The sequence below is a fragment of the Sceloporus occidentalis genome, unplaced genomic scaffold (genome assembly GCF_023333645.1).
Source record: "Sceloporus occidentalis isolate IW3139 unplaced genomic scaffold, rSceOcc1.0.p SCAF_5, whole genome shotgun sequence".
NCBI classification, from domain to species: domain Eukaryota; kingdom Metazoa; phylum Chordata; class Lepidosauria; order Squamata; family Phrynosomatidae; genus Sceloporus; species Sceloporus occidentalis.
In genome coordinates, this window is record NW_028316985.1 from 19,945,178 (window position 1) to 19,965,217 (window position 20,040).

A 20,040-nucleotide genomic window follows, 5' to 3' on the forward strand; every position below is an offset into this window, starting at 1 on the left:
GAGCTCAGCGGGCAGCGAGTTCCAGAGGTTGGGGGCCGAGGTGGTAAAGGCCCTCCTAGAGGTGGAAACTAATCTGGCCTCTGGAACTCTTAGAAGTTGTTGCCCGGAAGATCTGAGTGTGCGGGGCGGATTATATTCCTGCCAATTGCTGTGACCCATCACTTGCTAGAAGTCCATCTTCATGAAACTGCAGATCATTGTCCAAGAAGCCAAACCATTCCCAGCAGTACCATTTGTGGAGCCAGTTGTTCACCTTCACTATCCTTCTTTTTCTTCCTGGACTGTGTCCTTCAACTGGGAGGAGAGATGACAGGCTGCACCAAGGTCTTTCAGCTTCCTACCCAGAGCCTCATAATCCCTTGTGATGTCCTGAAGGCTATGCTTTGCAGTGCTATTGGTTCCCACGTGGAGCAAAAGGAAGGGGTCTTGATGAGTCTTGTCAGCCTCTGTTACATCATGGAGTTTTTTTTGCTCCAGGAAAATAGTACACTTCTGCTTCTGTTCCCTTTAGCAGGGAGCCCCCTACCCTACCACCACCATACATCTCATCTGAGGACTCACAGGGGCTATTTCATACATTTATGATTGTGACACCATTACCAAACTGCAAATACTCCTAAAACTCACTTTAAAAGTCATGGAGTTGCACCAAGTGGAGGTGTTCTGCAGTACTGATGAGTGGGTGCCGAAGTATGACACATCCATCCTCCTGCCACCAGTGAATCATGGTGTTAGAAGAATTTCATAATAGTCCCTGCTTCTGCTCACCACTGTTCACTAGTGCAAGAGGGCTGGACATCATCTTTCAATGCCTGGTTGCCAGCACCACATAACTTCTTAGTTCAGTATAACTGTCTGGCATTTAAGGAGCGGGTTAGGGGATTGGATGGGAGATGGAGTGTAGCTGTGTGTCTCATGCAGGATCCATGGCCACAGCCCTGAAAAAGAGAACAACAAATAAAGAATCCAGCACATTATGCATGGCTTGTTCCCCTTGAGCAGCCAGGCTTCAAAGGCCTGCCTAAACAGAAAAGTAATCATTTTCAAATTTGAATTGTACATCTGCATTATCATATGCAAAGTGGCTGCAAACCAGTGTCCTATTTTGTCCCCACTTCTGATGTTGCATTTCCTTTTGCTGGAGATGCTCAAATTGTGATCTTAGCTTAGTCCTCCATTTTTTTTGAAGGATCTCTGCCAGCATCCATAAATGTATATGTTTGGGAAATTATTCCAGTGAATTTCTTTCCTCCAGATTATTTATTTCTCCTACAACATAACACACTATGTAACAGCATAACAATATATGCTTCCTTCTATCACTTTTCTTCTTTGACCTCTAAGTTCACTTATGCTTTCTCAGTACTTCCTTAGCATCTGTAACAACCATAGGTCCTAGATGCATCTGTGGTAAACTCCCATCTTTTGGCACTATAAAGATATATTACTTTTCCAGTGACTTGTATATGTCTGCAAAGTGGTGAAAGAGGTTGAAGGTGGGGAGGGACAAAGGAGGGGATCTGGGATTACTCTTTTAAACAATTGCAGCTTGCATCACTTAACAGTAACTTGCATTCCACAGACATCTGATTTTCATTATGATGAAGAAACTGGCCTGCCCTTCAGGAACTCTGGACAGGGAGGAATCCAGTGAAAGGAAGGAAACATGTTTTATGAGATTCTCAATCTTGGAAAAGTTGCTTTTCTGGACTACAGCTCTTGGATGGGGGAATCTAAGAATTAGAAAGTAGAAGTCTAAGAAACCCAACAACAACCCTTTTTCAATTTCTGATCAGGCTTGGACAGGCTTATTTTCCTGGAAACAGGAAAAAGACACTTCTGCTTTGCTTGAGGCATTGAAATAGAAATTGGATAACCCTTTCTCAGGAAAGTGATAGTACTTATAGCTCCACTCAAAGTGGTGGTCCCTGGACTTGTGCCAGTCCCTGGCAAATTTCCAGGAAAGAAAGAAGCAATTGTACCTGATAGGGAGAGTTTTAATGCTGTTCATTGGCACATTGGGGAAAAATTGCTTGTCTGCCATATCACATAGCTTGAGAACCACTACTTTATTGCATTGCAGAATCTCATTTGTACAATGAGTTACACCAGATGATCCCAACATTCCTTTCACAACTGTATGATTCTTCTTTTTATAGAGCACTGTAAGGACTTTCTGATCAACTCCAGTTGGACAAATGGGACTCAGCCAGCTAACGCCACCTCTCCAGTCATCGAGTTCTGGGAGTATGTTGCATTCTGAAAATTCAAAATCTTTTCTTTCCGAGAATTCACAGGGAGGACGCTTTTGACTCTGGCTTCTGTAAATCTCATTCAAAGAGAGTTCAGAGGACTGCTCACATGAACTTTTTCATTGGGTTGCCTCAGAATAAGAAAGTGCCTGAAAAAACAACAACAGAGACTGGACAGTAACGTGAATTCAGTAACACATTCAGTACCCTGTTAATAGGGCAGTGTGCTGAATCATCTTGCCTGCATGGAAGAATTTTTCAATACAAACCATGCCACTATTGAGAAGCCTAGGTAGAAATAGCTTTACTTTGATCTTGCTTTAAAAGAAAAGAAAACTTACAGTTCAAACATGGAATCAGTTTGTTCTTTCTTCTTATCTATTGCCTTTCTTCTGTGAACCCAGCTAGTCAAGGGCTCTGATCAGGTCTAAATGGATGCACCTCCCTCCCATAAAACCCAAAGGAAAGGGATATTGTCCCAAAGGGACAAAAGATGCAGTATAATGGGGAAGGGTGATTTGTGAGTTAAGAGGGGAATGGGCATCACTCAAACTAGCAAGAAATTAAAACTGGGCAAAGGAGAGATGGAAGAAAAGTGTGTTGGTGTATTAGAAATGATGGAATCTGAGTCAAATATGCCATAGGGAGTAGGTGAAAATTAATTAGGCAAGGGCTGATGTGGGCTGACAAGGAAAAGCCAGGCTGGGACATCAACATTCCAATTTTCCATCTGTATGGCAGGAGGCGAGCCTTGAAAATAACGGATGGCATACATAATCTGGGCACTGTGCGGTGGGAGCTGGCACTCTGCCTCTTGCTTGCCTGGATCATCTGTTACTTCTGCATCTGGAAAGGAGTCAAGTCCACTGGCAAAGTAAGAGCAGTCTTCTGCTTGTTAATTCTTCAGATGCATCGATCGGTCCTGATAGCCTCTCAGTGCAAGAACAGCAGAAAGAAGGGTGGAGGAGAGTGTTAGGGTCAAACTGGAATAAGTGGGTATACCCTGGAAACCATTAAGAGTTGGTGGCTTCCATGTCAGGGGGACAGTGGCTTTTATTTTGAAGTTTAAAAGAGCTATCCAAGGTGCTGGATATATTTTGGAGATAGCATTCAACACTCCTTTAAAACCTATACTGAGCCCCAGAGCAGATTCATTATTCCACTAACGTGAAAGACTTACTTTCATTGGGTATATATGTATGAGAAGTGTGAAAACTGGGAGGGGGAGAGAGCAGAACTTCAAAAAGTTACCTTTTTTGAAAACAGTTCTCAGAATCCCACAGCCAGCATGAACAATTCTGTGTGATTCTGGCATATGTAATCCAGAAGAATAGAGTTTTACAGCACTGCCATGGAAGGAAGCCCAGATAGAAACCCCAGGCCACATTTATAACAGACATCTATTAAAAAACATTTCCTTCATCATGCGGGTCTAATTCCTACCTGTCATTACAAAGAGCAATAGTTTATTCTTATGTTAACCTCAGCAGCATGGTAGGTTGAAACAACATAATGTATTAATCTTTGGAATTAACTGCCACAAGGGGGGATGATGGGCACTAGATTTACATAGCATTAAGTGGAACATGGGCTTATTCATGGAGAAGAAGTCTACCAATAGCTCTATGGCTTTGTAGAAACTCTGTATTCAGATGCAGCTTGCCGCTGATCACCAGGTGCTGAGGGAGAAGATCAGGAGATGGTTGTGTATATATGTCTATGCCTTCAAATTATTGTTGACTTATGAGAATCCCATGAATTTTATTGGGTTTTCTTTGGCAAGGAATAATCAGAAATGATCATCCAGTTACTTACCATGTTTGATCTTGCTCACATTTCAAAGATCAGATGGGATTTGGTGCCTTCAGAATATTTAGAAATGGCAGGAGATGGGTATCACTTTCCTATCCTGTTTATGGGTTTCCCTTATGCATCTGATGGCAAGTGTAGTCTTCACTGCAATTTAGATATTAAAGATAATTTGGGTTAAAAGTATTTCAGTGTTGGTGCCGCCCCCCCCCCCCCCCCCAAATGTTGGATTATAATTCCCAGATATCTGAAAGTTGTAGTCCAGTTCTGAGAGTTAGTCCAATACAATTGAAGGATACCAGGTTAGGTTAGTTTACATACACGGTGTATATATGTACCATTCCCATTCAATTGGTGTGATTGTGGGTACCCTTCCTGCATACTTTTTCTCATGCACTGTTGGGCTGCTTCTCTGTTCTGCTTGATCACAGGTAGTCTACTTCACTGCCACATTTCCCTATGTGATGCTAACTGTCTTGCTGATTCGAGGTGTCACCCTGCCTGGTGCCATAGAAGGGATTATCTTCTACCTGAAGCCAGACATCTCTAGACTGACAGATCCCCAAGTGAGTTTATGATTCCTAATGACCTGTGCCGAGTTTGGAATTAACTGGTTATAACAATTGGCTAGTTGCAATTCATTATTATTTGCCATTCATTACTTTTTGCAATAACTAAGGCCTAATTGAATTACTGCATAATTGTGACTTAGTGAAGGATAACTTCACTCTTTGTCTGTTGTAACTAGCTTTTTAGTGACTTTTATACTTAAAAGGAGTATGACCTTACTAAATGATACAGACAAATTATCAAAGGGTAAGTGGACAGGTGGAGAATATGATTTGTATCACAGGCCACTACCCTGTAGCATTCAGGTTTTTAAAAAACAAGTGAAAAGTAAGTATTGGGACATAGAAATTATAGCTGCATGAAATTATTTTTAAAAGTAACTTTCTAAATAGCACATTTCTGAAATAATATAAGTCACCATGAACATTTGGGTTGTAAAACATGGTTGTTTCTTTATCTACACATTGCTTGATGTTGACGTACACATGTATGGCTATCCTTTGTTGTTGTTCTCCACCACTCAGATGATCTAGCCGAGGGGTAGGCAACCTATGGCCCGTGGGCCAGATGTGGCCCGGGAGGCCTTGGGACCGGCCCCAGCCCGGTCCTGCCGCTGATTGCCGCCGGGGCCTTTGGCCTCTCGCGCAAGGGCAAGGGGCCTTTGGCCTATCAGGAGGAGGCGGGCAAGCGGCATGCAAGGGGGAGCAAGCGGTGGGCAAGGGGGGCAAGGGGGGCAATTGTCTATAGAAGCCTCAGAAACATGCATTTATATTAACATTTTTTAAAAAATTAGCAATTTTTTTCACGTGTCTTCCATTTTTTTTTAAAAAAAGTGTCCTCCATTTGAAAATTTTGTCTTACATTTGTCCCGGTTTGTTTATTTATTTATTTATTTATTTATTTATTTATTTAATTTTTAAATTATTTATTTTTTGGCTTCGGCCCCCCAGTTGTCTGAGGGACAGCAACCCGGCCCCCGGGTCAAAAAGGTTGCCTACCTCTGATCTAGCCATTTGTTGCTCAACACTGAATATGTGTAACAGATTGTTCTAAATGACATGGGGAGAGATTAAAGTTCTCATCTTTAATCTGTGATGAGCTACTTGCATATACATGAAAGGCATCACTTAGTGTTGTGGTCATGAAAGCCAATGTGGTATAGGGGTTTAAGTGTTGGGTGGGGAGACAGGGAGACCAGGATCTGAATCTCAGCCATGGGCAAGACCCACTCTCAGCCTCAGAAGAAGGCGATGGCAAACTTCTTTGAGAATAAATCTTGCCAAGGAAACCCTAGGATAGAATTTCCATAAATTGGAGTCAACTTGGAAGGCACACAACAATGACATGATATGCTAAACCAGGGTGGGCAATGTCTAGATCCTGGGGCTGGCATTTGAGCCCCCCCAAACCTTGGAAGTTCTCCCATGCCCCTCATGTTTGGCCAAAAATGACCAGTTGTATCCATTGAAGCCAGTTTCTAAAGAACTTCGTTAATAATCCCTACCTAAAATCTTGGTAGAAATTTTCTGCAATACTTTCCCTTGAATTCCCAAGAGAAACATCCCAAAATTCTAATGGTGATGTGTGCCTGTAATTCATGCCTAGAGAAAAGAATAAATTCATAGAAAACTGGTGATACAGACATAATATTAAATACAAATAATAATCAAGGATTTTACCACAGTATGAGGACAGATTAAGAATTTTGAGATCTTTCGCTCCTGGGTTTCACTCTGTTCAACTTGTACAGACCCACTTAGCATATTCCTTAGCTGATTTATCTCCCCCCCTTCCCTTTTAATAAAGGGAGCAGCTGAACTCATGCAGTTAGCACAGCATAAGCTCAGGCAAGATCTGGTCAAAAAATGAATTGAAGAGATTGAAGAAGGTGGGGGGGGGGGATTCCTTGAGAAATAATTGAGACCAATCTAACTCATCTCATTACAATATAAATAATGAATGGACAAAGATTGAATATTACAATATAAATAATGAATTGACATTATTTATATGTACTCAGTCTCCAAAATAATTCTAGGACAGAAATGAGAACCTGTAGGTGAGCAGGTAGAGAAGAGAAGTGTAAGACCCAGGAAGAATAGGAGATTATTACTTCCATTCTGTGTTACTGTTATTGACTTTAATTGACACCCATATTCAGCTTACAAAACACTCAGAGTGGTTTATGTTAAAAGAAAAACCCAGAAAGTGGAATACAATCAAATACAGCTAAACAATAATAATAATAATAATAATAATAATAATAATAATAATAGATTTTATTTTTATCCCGCTTTTCCGCGATGATCAAAGCGGCTTAAAGATTAAAATTCAACATTAAAATACATGCATATCAATAAAAACAATGTAAAAATATCGTATTAAAAACTATTACACAGCCAGCTTGGTTGAACTGATCTAAAAACGTTGTGAAAATCGTTACACAATAGGGGGAGAAGGCATAATATCACATCTCATGGGGGGAAAGCTTGGTGAAAGAAAAAGGTCTTAAGGTTCTTTCTGAAAAGATCCAGGGAGGTGGAGGAACGGAGCTCGTCGGGAAGGTTGTTCCACATTTTTGGGGCCGAGATGGAAAAGGCCCTTTGTAAACACACACAATCATGGAGTAGGGTAGTTTAAAAGCAGCGGTTATTCTAAAAATCAATATAAAACAACACATTAAATCTCAACTGAAATAAAAACATTTTCAGTTCTTGTCTAAAAGATAGTAAATAGAGAGCCTGATAAATCTCCACTGCTGGTTTTTTCTAGAATGAAGGGCAGGGAAATTTTGGTCTTGCAGCTCCCATCATTGCTAGGCAAGATCATTGGTTGTGAAAGATTGTGAGAATTCCAAAGCAAAAATATCTGGAGGGCTATAGTTACCCATCCCAGTTCTAGAACCACCACCAACATTACTCCATCTTTTGTGTTCATTTGGATAATGACCTAGGATAAAGTCACAAAGAGTAGGGCAATTGGAGAGTTCCATATGGGAGCAGTAGAGAACTGAGAGATAGGACTTGGAATCTCTGACCTAGAAATCACTGATATTCTATTCAAAGCTTGGAAATATTACATTTTTTGGATGTCATCTCCCAGAATCCCCCAGACAGCATAGCCAGTGGCTATGCTGGTTGGAGGATTCTGGAAAATGTAGTCTAGAAAAGTGAAATTTCTAAGCTCGGTTTCAGGATATTATGCTTCCCATTATTCTTCTGACTGATGAAGGTTGCTGAATGTTGGGCAAGGCTAACCAGGTCACTGAGGCCAACCCTATTTTTTTTGTTAAGGAGACCCTTAAAGCCAGTATCCCCTTTTAAAAAACATCCAACCTCTCCCTGCAGCATGAGCGCTGCTTTTGCCAGCACATTTAAAAATATGGACATGCATCCACTTCTATTAAATATTCAGCACCTGACAGATGGTTTCTTCAAGCCCTAAGTGAAAATGATTAAGAAAGAGAAAGATAATGTCTCTTTTAATTTAGTGGGATCTGCTTGAGTTTCTCATGGATAACATCATTCTTTCTCCCAAGAGATGGGATGCTCTAGCAAAAGAAACATTATGAAAAATTACTTTGTTATCACTGTGATGCAGTCTAGAAATATCAAGACTCTCTGAGTGTGTATATTTTGTAGTCCCACAACAATGAAGAAGCAGTGGTAAATACCTAGCCGGATGTAAATTTGTGTATCACTGCAATGTTTTTTAAAATATGTTGTTGGGATCAGGGAGGAAATTTTTATATTTCTATCACCAGTTTTTGAAGAGGTGCCTGCCCCGCTTTTTGGTAACATAGATTTCCAAGGTAGCAACCATGTTAAACCAACAACAAGACCAATTGCAAGTTTAAAACAAGCTAAAACCATAAACTAAAAAAGAGCCAATGTGTAACAATTCAGCAATAAAAACTGTACATCATAAAATCAGCGTAAATTGCTATCAGGGACTTGCTGAAAGATCCAAGTTATGGTTCCTGAATAAAAGATGATCAGAGAGGGTGTCAAGGTGAGGTTTTCCAGACCCAGTGACCAAAAAGGTCTGGTTTTGTGTCCCCACTTCGCTTACTTCTGACAGTGGGAGGTTCGTGGAAAAACACCACCTTGGATGTTGATCTGATTGTATGACTGCAGAAGGAAGTTCATAATGGAGGGGTTGGTCATTAAAATATTCTAGTCACAGGCCATTTAGGGGCTTAGTTAGGGCAGGGTTAATAAAATGCATAGTTTTTTTTTCACTTTCTCTGTGGTAATTGTCATTGGACTTTCTTGTGTGTTTTGAAATGTTGGCATTCTTAGCTGTAAGGCAAACAGATTCACCACACTTGACATCTACAGCATCTACAAACCAAATAGGCAATGTAGCTTTACTCATACATTTCCTCATGCATCTGCTAAACAGATCATGAAGTTAACTACACATCTCCTCAGAAGAGGAAATATGCCACCAAAACAGTAGGAAAAGAGGGCAAAATCTCCATTAAAGCTCAGTTTGTTAATTTATATGTATAGATTCAAATTTAGAAATAAATAACATGAAGTAATTCCAATTGTTAGTCCCAGTTATAGTCAGCACCTTGAATCAGCGATAGGCTAATAAATCTACACTTATATAAATGACATTGAGTCTACTCTGGTTGGGAATAAAAAATAGATTTAAGTCTATACCTATAGACTATATCAAACATGATAGGAAAGATAATAGCACAATGATCACAGTTTAGCTGCCATAACTACATCTTATGGAATCCTGGGATTTCCAATTTGCTGAGGTACTAGAGCTGTCTGATTGAGGAGTTTTGCTAAACTCCAATTATCGGGATTCTGTAGGATGTTGCCATGACAGTTAAAGTGTCATCTTAGCACTTTAATTGTGTAGTGTGTGAGGGACCTGGTGTCCTGTGTCCCTGCTCTGTCTGCTGTCCAGAACTGAAAAACTGACAGGAAACTTCAAAGACCTTGCTTTTGTGTATTTTCCCTCCAAAATGGACTTGGCCCAGAGAGTTGTGCTATGAAGAGTAGGACACTTTACTACTTTCTGCTATGATTCTATATCTGTTCAGAACTCTTGCTTGAATAGATGTGTTCATATGGGTGCAAAAAATTCCACTAGTATGGGAGAATCCATGGAGTTAGAATCTGTTATTCACATCTCAAATGATGCGCTCTCGGACTAGGCCAGCCAGGCCTGTTTTGCTCCCTGAATCTGGAAATTATTGTTCCCTTTTTTGTTCTAGGTATGGATGGATGCAGGTACCCAGATTTTCTTCTCTTATGCCATTTGCCAAGGATGCCTGACAGCCTTGGGCAGCTACAATAAGTACAACAACAATTGCTATAGGTAAGCATCACTACATGGCCTCTCCCTTGCCCCTTGGAAGAGAAACCTTTAGCCCTCATTGCTTTGGTGTATCCAGAAGTTGCTGGTGGTTTCCATGTTAGTGGGGTGGTGAATCTGATCTGGGTTTTAGCCCAGACTTTAAAGGAAGCTATCAAAGATGCTGGACCATACTCCCAACTAGATTAAGTACCCTGGATAACTCATTTAAACTATTTGGACAAAATCCCAAAACAGATTACCTTCCCATGGTTATAAGAAACTCCATCTCCAAACTCCAACGCCAAATACTGAGAGTATTTTTCAGATATGGGCATCCTCATCAGTAACTACAATTAAAAATATATATCTTGGGAATCCTACAGCAAGCAATTTCAAACCTCATATGGCAGAAACCGAAACCTATAACTAGAATAGTTGATAGATTTTAGTGTCCGTGTTTTCCATCAAAGTTTGTGCCTCAGTTTTCCTATGGTTATGATTATTTCTTTTGAATTATTCAGAATCTTTCCTCCCCATCCTCATCTTGTTGAAACTAATTACTTTCTTATTGTTCGTTGAAACTTCTGAGTCATTTAGGAATGGCTTCCATTAACTGACAAAAGTAGTTTGTTGTCTTGATATGATTGAATGTTTGCTTTCTGCACATGGCTTTGTTTAGGTTTGATGGCCTCTTTATCAATCTGTGTATGCATAGTCTCTCTCTCTCTCTCTCTCTCTGTGCGTGCATGCGTGTGTATGTGTTGAGGAATACTTCAAATACTAAGATGGACTCTTCACTCATCTCAGTCATCCTTGTGTAACTGTATTACATTCATATTCTCTGAGCAGTTATGCACTTTCCCAGAACCTTTTAGAGGTGCCAGGTCTAAAACTGGGACTTTCCACATTCAAAGCATGTGCTATGCCAATGAGCACTGGCAGTAGCAATCTTTAGAGTATATCTGCCAAACTCCTGAATGAAGGCATAAAAAACAAAGGTCTAATTAAATCCACATATCTCACCTCCAGCATGATCATTTTTAGCCTAATAATGGTATAATGCTTTCTATATCTCACTTGCTTTTTTTGGAATTGCCCTACAGGGATTGCTTTATGCTCTGCTTCCTGAATAGTGCTACCAGCTTTGTGGCTGGCTTTGCCATTTTCTCTGTATTGGGCTTCATGGCACAAGAACAGGGCGTCCCCATCTCTGCAGTGGCTGAATCAGGTAAGCAGATGGTTGTGGTGGTGGTTGTAGTAAGGAAGATGGTAAAAGATAAACCATGGGCTGGTATCTTAGGAATGGGCATCTTCATTTGAAGAAGACCTGTAAATGTTATCAGTACTTATTGTTGCTGTTGGTGTTGTTGTTAGCTGTCCTTGAATCGACTCATGGTGACCCTGTGGATGAGACATCTCCAAGACCCCCTATCCTCTACCTCTCTGCTCAGATCATGCAGCCTCTGCCTGTGGACTCCCTGATTGGGTCTAGCCATCTGGATTGTGATCTTCCTCTCTTTCGACTACCTTCCACTTTTCCTAACATTTTCTAATGAGTCACTCCTTCTCATGGGGTGTTCAAAGTACAAGAACCTCAATTTAGTCATCCTGGCGTCAGGCTTAATCAGTTCAAGGATCCATTTGTCTGTCTTTCTGGCCATCCACAGTATCCTCAGCACTCTTCTCCAGCACCACATTTCAAATGAATTGATTTTCTTTTTGTCTTCTTTCTTAACTGTCCAGATCTCACATATGTACATTTCCAGACACCCCCCCCCCCCTTTATGTATGGTAAAAGTCGCCTATGCTCAAGGCCCATTAAAAACAATGGGCATGTGCTCATGTGTGCGATGCCATGTGTGCACTTACAATGCACGTGCAATTTTTTCCACCCAGGCTTGCTGTCCACATGATTTCAAGTCCGTGTAGGGCAATCATGTGTATGGGGCGGGCTCACTGTACATCTTGACGAGGAATACAATGGCTTGGACAATTTTAATTTTAGTTTTCAGTGTAATGTATTTGCACTTTAGGATCTTGTCTAGTTTATTCATAGCTGCCATTTCCAGTCCTAGTCTTCTTCTGATTTCTTGATTGCAATCTCCACTCTGGTATGAGATTTAATACAAGGTTGTTGTTGTTGTTGTTGTTGTTGTTGTTATGTAGGATGAATTCATTCAGTCCTTCCATGTTCATTATTTTTGTTTTCTTAGTATTCAGCATTAAGCGTACCTTTGTACTTTCTTCTTTGACTTCCTTTAGTAATTGTTCCTTTTCTTTGTTGATTTCTGCTAGTAGTATGGTGTTGTCTGCATATCTTAGGTTATTAATGTTTCTATCTACAGTCTTTACTTCTCCTACCTCTGAGTCTAAGCCTGTTCTGCATATATTTGTCAGAACTACAGTACTGCTAAATTGTTAGTGACCTACATTTTTTAATGTTCATAAAGTATTTTGTATGATAGGAATTAACTCTGTATTTAAGAGGTAGCACCTATATTCCTTGTCTAAGGAAACCCTATGAAATTCATAGAATTATCATAAGTATACAGATGACTTGAAGGCACATGTACATGCACACCTGTTAGTACACCTAAAAACCCTGAAGGTACCAAATCTTGTCTGATCTTGGAAGCCAAGCAGGTCCAGGTCTGGGTAGTACTTGGAAGGGAGACCACTAAAAATAACAAGGAATACCTAACACAACTCATTGGGTTGTTATGAGGATAAAATATACAAACTATTAGTTATGTTCATATCCGACCTGTCCAGCAGACATAGTGAATCTGTGGCCCATGGCCCAAATGTGGGCCTTGACCTCATTTCATGAAGAGTGTAATCTAATTTAAAAACCTTCCCAATCTGTAAATCCCACGATAGGCCATTCCTACCCTCCAGTTGCTATGAGGTTTTTTTAAAATCATTTGAGGGTACAAAGATGCATTGAAGGTCATATGGATTTTGAAAGCTCAACATGTGAATCTCAAACATACATTTCCTTGGTCAATCATTTGAAAATTGCTGGGAGTCTTGGCAGGATGTTTAATAAACTTTTAAATAAACCTCTTTCTTGTTGTTGTCCAAATCAAAATGAACACATATTTTAATAACCATTTTTATTCATCACTGGCATTGCTGTTAAAAACCAATACTATATTATGAAAATATGAGACCCATGCCATATTGCTGAGAAGGATCCTTTTTGTTCCTACATTTTTTGTATTGTATATTCAAAATTAACAGGTTGTATTACACATTTCACAGATCCTAGGCATTGTTATTCTGTTTGATAATCCAGCTTTAATTAAAATGGCCTCAGCCTTTATCACCAAGAAAAAAAGTGCAGGGCTAATTTCAGATATTTTCAGCAGTTCTACAACCTCAGTGAAGCATGCAGATCATAATTTGATAACTTGTACATACTGTAGAAAAAGGAGGGAAATATAGATAGCACTAAAATGAGATAAAAGTTACATGCATTGTTTAGAAAGATCCATGGGGGCAGGGGAACAGAATGAGACATGAGTGGATAGATAAAAGCATTCTTTTCTAATACACTATATGTAGAAAGAGGCACAAAGGCCTAGCAGATCCTTTGACTCAGTAGAACTCACATGAGTAATGATTTTACAAACTTATTATTTATTCAGTGGGTCTACTCTTTTTGACATTGATTTATATATATCCCTCCAGTATGCATTCGGTGGGTCTACTCTTGTTGGGAATGCTAATGGGCATAGATTTGGATATATCTCTTCGATATATATTCAGTTAAGGGATGCAGTGGCTCAATGGTTTAGATGCTGACTGTGACGATTACAGGGTCGGCAGGTTGGCAGTTCAAGGCCCAAGCTCTGTGTAACAGAATGAGCACCCATCACTAGTTCCAGCTTCTGCCAACTAGCAGTTCCAAAGCATGTAAAAGTGCAAGTAGGTAAATAGGTACCACTTCGGTGGGAAGATATCAGCATTCTGTGCAGTCATGCTAGCCACATGACCATGGGTCATCTTTGACAAAGCTTGCTCCCTCAGCTTAGTAATGGAGATGACCACTGCCCATTCTTGTCAGACACAACATGGCAACCTTGTCAAAGGGCAAATCTTTACCTTTTATGCATTCAGTGGGTCTACTTTTGGAACTGCCAATAGGCATCAATTTGTATATAATCCATCCAGTATGCATGTTGGATTAAGCAAGACAGGAAATGTGTCTGCTTTCAGATCTATTCCAGATATTATCCATGTCCCATCAGGCTCATTCAGCCTACCCAGTGAGCATGGTTGTCATTTGAGTCCAATCACATCTGAAGATTCCCCATCCTTGGATTGGTGAGACAGCTGTTTATTGACTTTTGTTTGATTGGTAGGTCCTGGCTTAGCATTCATCGCCTACCCGAAGGCTGTAACCATGATGCCTGTGTCTCAGCTGTGGTCCTGTTTGTTCTTCCTTATGCTGATCTTCTTGGGGCTGGACAGTCAAGTATGGAAAGAAAAAAATAAAATAAAAAACATTTCTTTTTAAAAGTTCCATTTTTGTTGTGTATACATTGCAGAAAAAAACTAGATTGTAGTATCAGAACACAAAGAAGCTGCATGAATACATTATATTAAATACTGCTTTGTTAAATAGGTTGTGAAGAGTGGAATGTGGTTTTGCACTGGTAGAAAGAGAACAGCCATATATGCCACCTTGGAATGTGGAGTGTCAGTGGAATGAAAGGATATATTAATAAATCAATAAATTGGGAAGGAAGGGTATTTGCAATCTCCAGTGCCCTGCATGTTGACTGTAGGATAGATAGGAATCATGTAGAACCACATTCTCTTGAATCAAACTGTTGTTGTCTATTGTGACTGGCACTGACAGGTGCTCTCCAGTTTCTGAGAGAGGTTTATTTCCAGATACTTAACTGGAGACTCTATGAATTAATCCTGAGATCTTTTGCACAGAAAGCATATGTTCTTACCAGCTGAGTTATGGACTCTTCTCAGTGGCAGCTGGTGCCTTCCATGTCAGTAAAAACTTCCCAGGATTTAAACTTAATGGAGCTCTCCTTAACGGAGATGTCCAAGGTGGTGAACCTATGTTGAAGATGTGGTTCAGCAATATGGAATGTTCCCTTAAAAATTTGTGAGAAAACTAGGAGCAGATTCATCAGGCTACTTATATGGAAGCCGCCAGTAGTTTTCATTGCAGCCAAGAAAAATGTTTATTCCAATCTATGCCTCTGCCAAGGTAGTTCTGTACTCCCTTGTTACAGAAAAGATTCAGCCCAAATTCTGTGTTTGGGGCACTACTGCTAGTGATTGTAAAACCATGGTTCTGGAACATGTGTTTCTTGATATAATTTATTTCCATAGTTTGTCTGTGTTGAGAGCTTGGTAACAGCCATCGTGGACCTGTTCCCAGGAGTCTTCCGTAAGAAAGGGCGTCGTGAGCTGCTGATCCTGGGCATAGCAGTGATCTGCTACCTGCTTGGCTTGTTTCTGGTCACTGAGGTGAGAAGTGGAGGTCAGTGGAAAGCTGAAAAAAGGGATTTATAATTTGGGATTTCCATCAATCACATTTTCATATACTGGTATTATGAATTATTCTGAGCCAGCATGGTGTAGTGGTTTGAATGTTGAACTACAACTCTGGAGACCAGGGTTTGAATCCCAGCTTGGCCATTTAAACCCTTGGGCAAGTCACACTTTTTTAGCCTCAATGGATAGCAATGGCAGAGGAAACTTGCCCTGAAAACCATGTGATAATTTCACCTTAGGGTCTCCATAAGTCCAAATTGACTTGAAGACATGAAACAACAATATCCACTAGTTGACTGGTTCTTGCAGAACTATATTACAGAACTAATCACAAGCCGAAATGTGTTCAGAGAAGGATGACAAAGGTGGTAAAAGGCTTGGAAACCAGTGCCCATGAGGACAGCTTAGGGAACTGGCTACATTTAGCTTGGAGAACAAAAATCTAACAGGTGATATGACATCCATATTTAAAATACCTGAAGAATATCATATAGAAGATGGAGCAAGCTTGTTTTCTGATGCTCCACAGACTAAAAGACAAACCAATAGGTTCAAATTACAGAAAAAAATGAAGAACGTCTTGAGCTGTTCAATAGTGGACTGCCTCAGAAGGTGGTGGACTCATTTTCTTTGGGGATCTTTTAATAGAGAAGGAATGATCATCTTTCAGAAGTGCTTTAGTTATGTATTTCTACATGGCATGGGTTGGATAAAAATGCCCTTGCAGATCCTTCCAACTCTATGATTTTGTGTTTCTACAACTTGCCGAAAGAACTGCACTTGCCTGTGCTCCATGTCTTTTTTTCCCAGGAGAACTCCCTGTTTTCTGGTTCCTGTCCTAAATTTAACTCCCCCATACCTATTTTGTTCCCATGTTTGCCAGTGTTGTTGTGCTAAACAACAATGTAGTCAGTCACCATGTCAGCAAGTCATCTGTGCCAGTAGCAAATGTTGCCTAGTGCATTTGGGTTGCACATAGACTGTACCAGGAATGAAGAAAGTATGACCTTTCAGATGTTGTTGAACTGCAGCTCCATCACCCCTAGTGAGAATGGTCATGTTGAGGGATAATGGGAGTTGAAACCCAAGAGCTTCAAGAAGTCCACATGTTCCCCACCGCTGGTCTATAATAAATACAACTGTTTCCTTTGTGAAAAGGTGGTGGTGGTGGGTGATAATGATGATATAAGGGATGAGGATTTAAAAAGGAACTGTTAACATCAGTAGAACACCACACCAGCCAGTTTAGGACAGATTCTTTCCACGTAAATCAATTCAACGTATAGAAAATGGAAAAAAATAGTTAAAGCGAGTGCTAGTCAATGTGGGGTTCTGTGCACTGGTCCTGGTCCATGGAGAAGTTCCAGGAAAGAAAGAAGCAATTGTAGCCACTGAGCACAAATATTTTACTGATACTTGATACATTAGGGCGGGGGAGAGTTGTTGGTACTTCATATCAGATAGCTTACAGAGCACTAGTTTAACAGTGGGCAGGGGAACTTACAAGAAAATGGGATCTCCATCAAAGCCCCTGAATGATCCAAGAAAGGGATGGGAAGGAGCCACAGTAGCAGTGGGGGAATGTTATGTTGGAAGAGGAGGGGAGCCATGATGTGTATGTTGCTGTGTGGTACAGTCTATACCCTGTTCTTGTGTGGTTTTCAGTCATTTTTTTAGATATGGCAGCCCTAAGGCAACACTATCACGGGCTTTTTTTGGCCAGATTTGTTCTGAGGTTGAGAGCATGTAACTTGCCAAGGTCACCAACTGGGTTTCATGGCTAAGTGGGAATCAAGCCCAGAGTTGTAGTCCACCACTCAAGCCACTATGACATGCTGGCTCCCAAAGGCTACAAAAATCCTGTACATACTGAAGCCCTGCATCGTGTATGTACTGAAGCCAGTGTGGTGTAGTGGTTTAAGTGTTGGACTATGACTCTGGAGACCAGAGTTCAAATTCCTGCTTGGCCATAGAAAAGTCCCATGTGGTCTTGGGCAAGTTACACTCTCTCAGCCTTAGACGGCAGCAAAGGCAAACCCCCTCTGAACAAATCCTGCTAAGAAAACCCTATGACAGCTTTGTTTTACGGTCACCATAAATAGGAAACAACTTGAAGGCACACAACAACAACTGCTGTTGAAGCTCTGAGAGGCAGAGTTCTGAACACCAGTGCCCAACAACTAGGAAGCAAGATGTAAGTAGGAATGTGGATGGGGCAGGAGAGAATGAGAATGTGTGAGAGAGAGAGATTCCCAAGTGAATGTGGTAGACCTAGGATAGCTCTAAGAGAAAGCACACTGCTTACACTCATAAATTACAGAGGACAACTGAAGCCTCATATCTGATAATAGGATCATAAAATCATAGAATCATAGAGTTGGAAGAGACCACAAGGGCCATCCAGTCCAATCCCCAGCCTGTCATGCCCAGCCTGGAGGACGGCTTGGAGGACTCAGAGGATGAGCTAGAGCCCCTGGGACCTGAACCTGTAATGGAGGAGCCAGAGGCTGGCCCTAGTTCTGCTGGAGCAGAGTCTGTGGCCCCTCCAGAGGTTCAGCAGTCAAGTTTGCCTGGTGCCGAGGCTGTGGACATGGAGGAGGATCTGGGCAGTGTGCCTACCTTCAAGGAGCGTCGAGCAGAAAGAGAGGGCCTTCGAAGATCTCGGAGGCTTTATCAGAAGCGTGTTCGTAATCAGACACAGCTGAAGGCCGGCTCCTTGCCTTCTTAAGCACCTGGAGCATGTGTGGTTCTTTGCCAGTGGATATCTGACTCTTTTAGAGGAAAGACTCTGTCTCTGGCTCCTTTGGCTTCTTGTCTTGACTACCCGGAAACCTTGACCTTGGACTGCTTTATCGACCTGCCTATCTGTTACCCTGAACCTCGGACCGTCTGACAATTCTCTTGGTAATCCCTTTTGGTAGAACTACTGTGAATCTCCAGGACTGTGTAGCTTACACTGACTGTGCTGTGCTGGGAGGGGGTTTGTTTGTTTGAGAACTAGCTGCCTTATCAGCCCTTTGGCTGCTTTCCCGGACACTGCCATGCAGGAACTCTCAGTCAAAGCATACGCGACAGATGCCCATCCAGCCTCTGTTCGTGATGCCCCTTGGTGGAGAATGGATAGGACATTAAGGAACCACATTTTGATCAGAATACAGAGAATAATATGGCTCTTTGTAGAATGTAGTGGAATTGTTGGTGACTTTTGTAAAGAATTCAAATGCACCCTAGGGCTGGCAGTTGGCTTACAGATTTCTTAGACCAAAGGTAGGGAATATATGGTTCTCCAGATGTTTTGCCCTACAGCTGTCATTGGTCTCACCCAACATGCCTAATGGTAAAGGGTTTGTGAAGTTGCCCAAAACATCTGGAAGGCTAAAGTTTTCCCTGTTTTAGGGAATTTGAGAGGCTCAGTCAAGGTATCAGCATCAAGGTATCAGGATCAGGATGGAGAGCTGATCTTTTTGAAAGTGCAAATCTGTAAACTGCATTTATCCCAATACTGCTACCCTGCCTTATGGCATACACACAATTCCTGATACCATTTCTCTAAAATTTTTACCTAGGTCACAACTCAGAGATGAAAACCTGAGATAATTTTACACATGAATACTGACCCACTGAGTTTGCTAATTAATGTGCTGGATGGTAGTTTCAATATGATGTTAATCACAATTGGTTGCAAAAGCTCAGGAAAGAAAACATACACACAATAACAGCTCCTTCTATTCAGTCTGTTAACATTATATGTTATTCTGTTTCTTGGGTTTTTTAAATTTTTATTTCCTTCCTTCTTCCTTCCTTTTTTGCGCATTTTCTTCAGATTCTTTGTAAACAGTCTGATTGTTTCTGTTTGTTCCTCTTTGTTCCTTTTGCAGGGTGGAATGTATATCTTCCAGCTGTTTGATTATTATGCAGCTAGTGGCACATGCCTTCTCTATCTTGCTGTCTTTGAAGTAATCTGTGTTGGATGGGTTTATGGTATGTATAACATACAGTTCAGTGATGTAAATATTTCACTTTAATGTTTCACTTAAGGTTAAAGAATCATTCATTGGAAGAGTCTTATCGCATTATGCCAATGCTTAACACATCCCACAATGGCCAATCATGTATTCACTGGTAAGGTGTAAATATAATAACCTTCCCAAACCTTTGAAATTCAGTGACATAATGGACCTCAACATGGAGTTATATTCACCAGGAGGCATAGATGGACTGCTTCTCTCTGAAATCTCCTCTTGAAAGACAACTAAGGAATTAGCACTATGTTTTTTTGGTATTATATTCCAAACAATGCTCAATAGGGATTTGCAACCATCTTGATTATCTAAATTGATGTTCCAATATGATATATGGACATCCAAACACATAGTTGTCTCATTTTATGAAGGAAAAAAATCAATGACTACTAGTCATGATGGCTACTATGTTTTGTTTTAAATCTTGTTGGTAGTCCAAATTAGAGTATCATATATACTCAACTATAAATTGACCTCATGTATAGGTTGAGGGTAGGTTTTGGACCAAAATTATGGATATTGATATGACCTGTGGATAA

General features: G+C 40.7%; 1 protein-coding gene across 1 annotated transcript in view; it reads left to right on the top strand.

The window, feature by feature from the left end:
- The window catches only part of LOC149311735 (sodium- and chloride-dependent betaine transporter-like), a 75,420-nt gene that overhangs the window by 34,354 nt on the left and 21,026 nt on the right, over positions 1–20,040 (top strand). The window contains exons 5-12 of the mRNA XM_089527802.1: positions 2,160–2,247; positions 2,994–3,126; positions 4,493–4,627; positions 9,871–9,974; positions 11,057–11,181; positions 14,321–14,433; positions 15,315–15,452; positions 19,358–19,460. Of these exons, the coding sequence (XP_089383928.1) occupies positions 2,160–2,247; positions 2,994–3,126; positions 4,493–4,627; positions 9,871–9,974; positions 11,057–11,181; positions 14,321–14,433; positions 15,315–15,452; positions 19,358–19,460 (939 nt within the window). The remainder of the gene's footprint in view (positions 1–2,159; positions 2,248–2,993; positions 3,127–4,492; positions 4,628–9,870; positions 9,975–11,056; positions 11,182–14,320; positions 14,434–15,314; positions 15,453–19,357; positions 19,461–20,040) is intronic.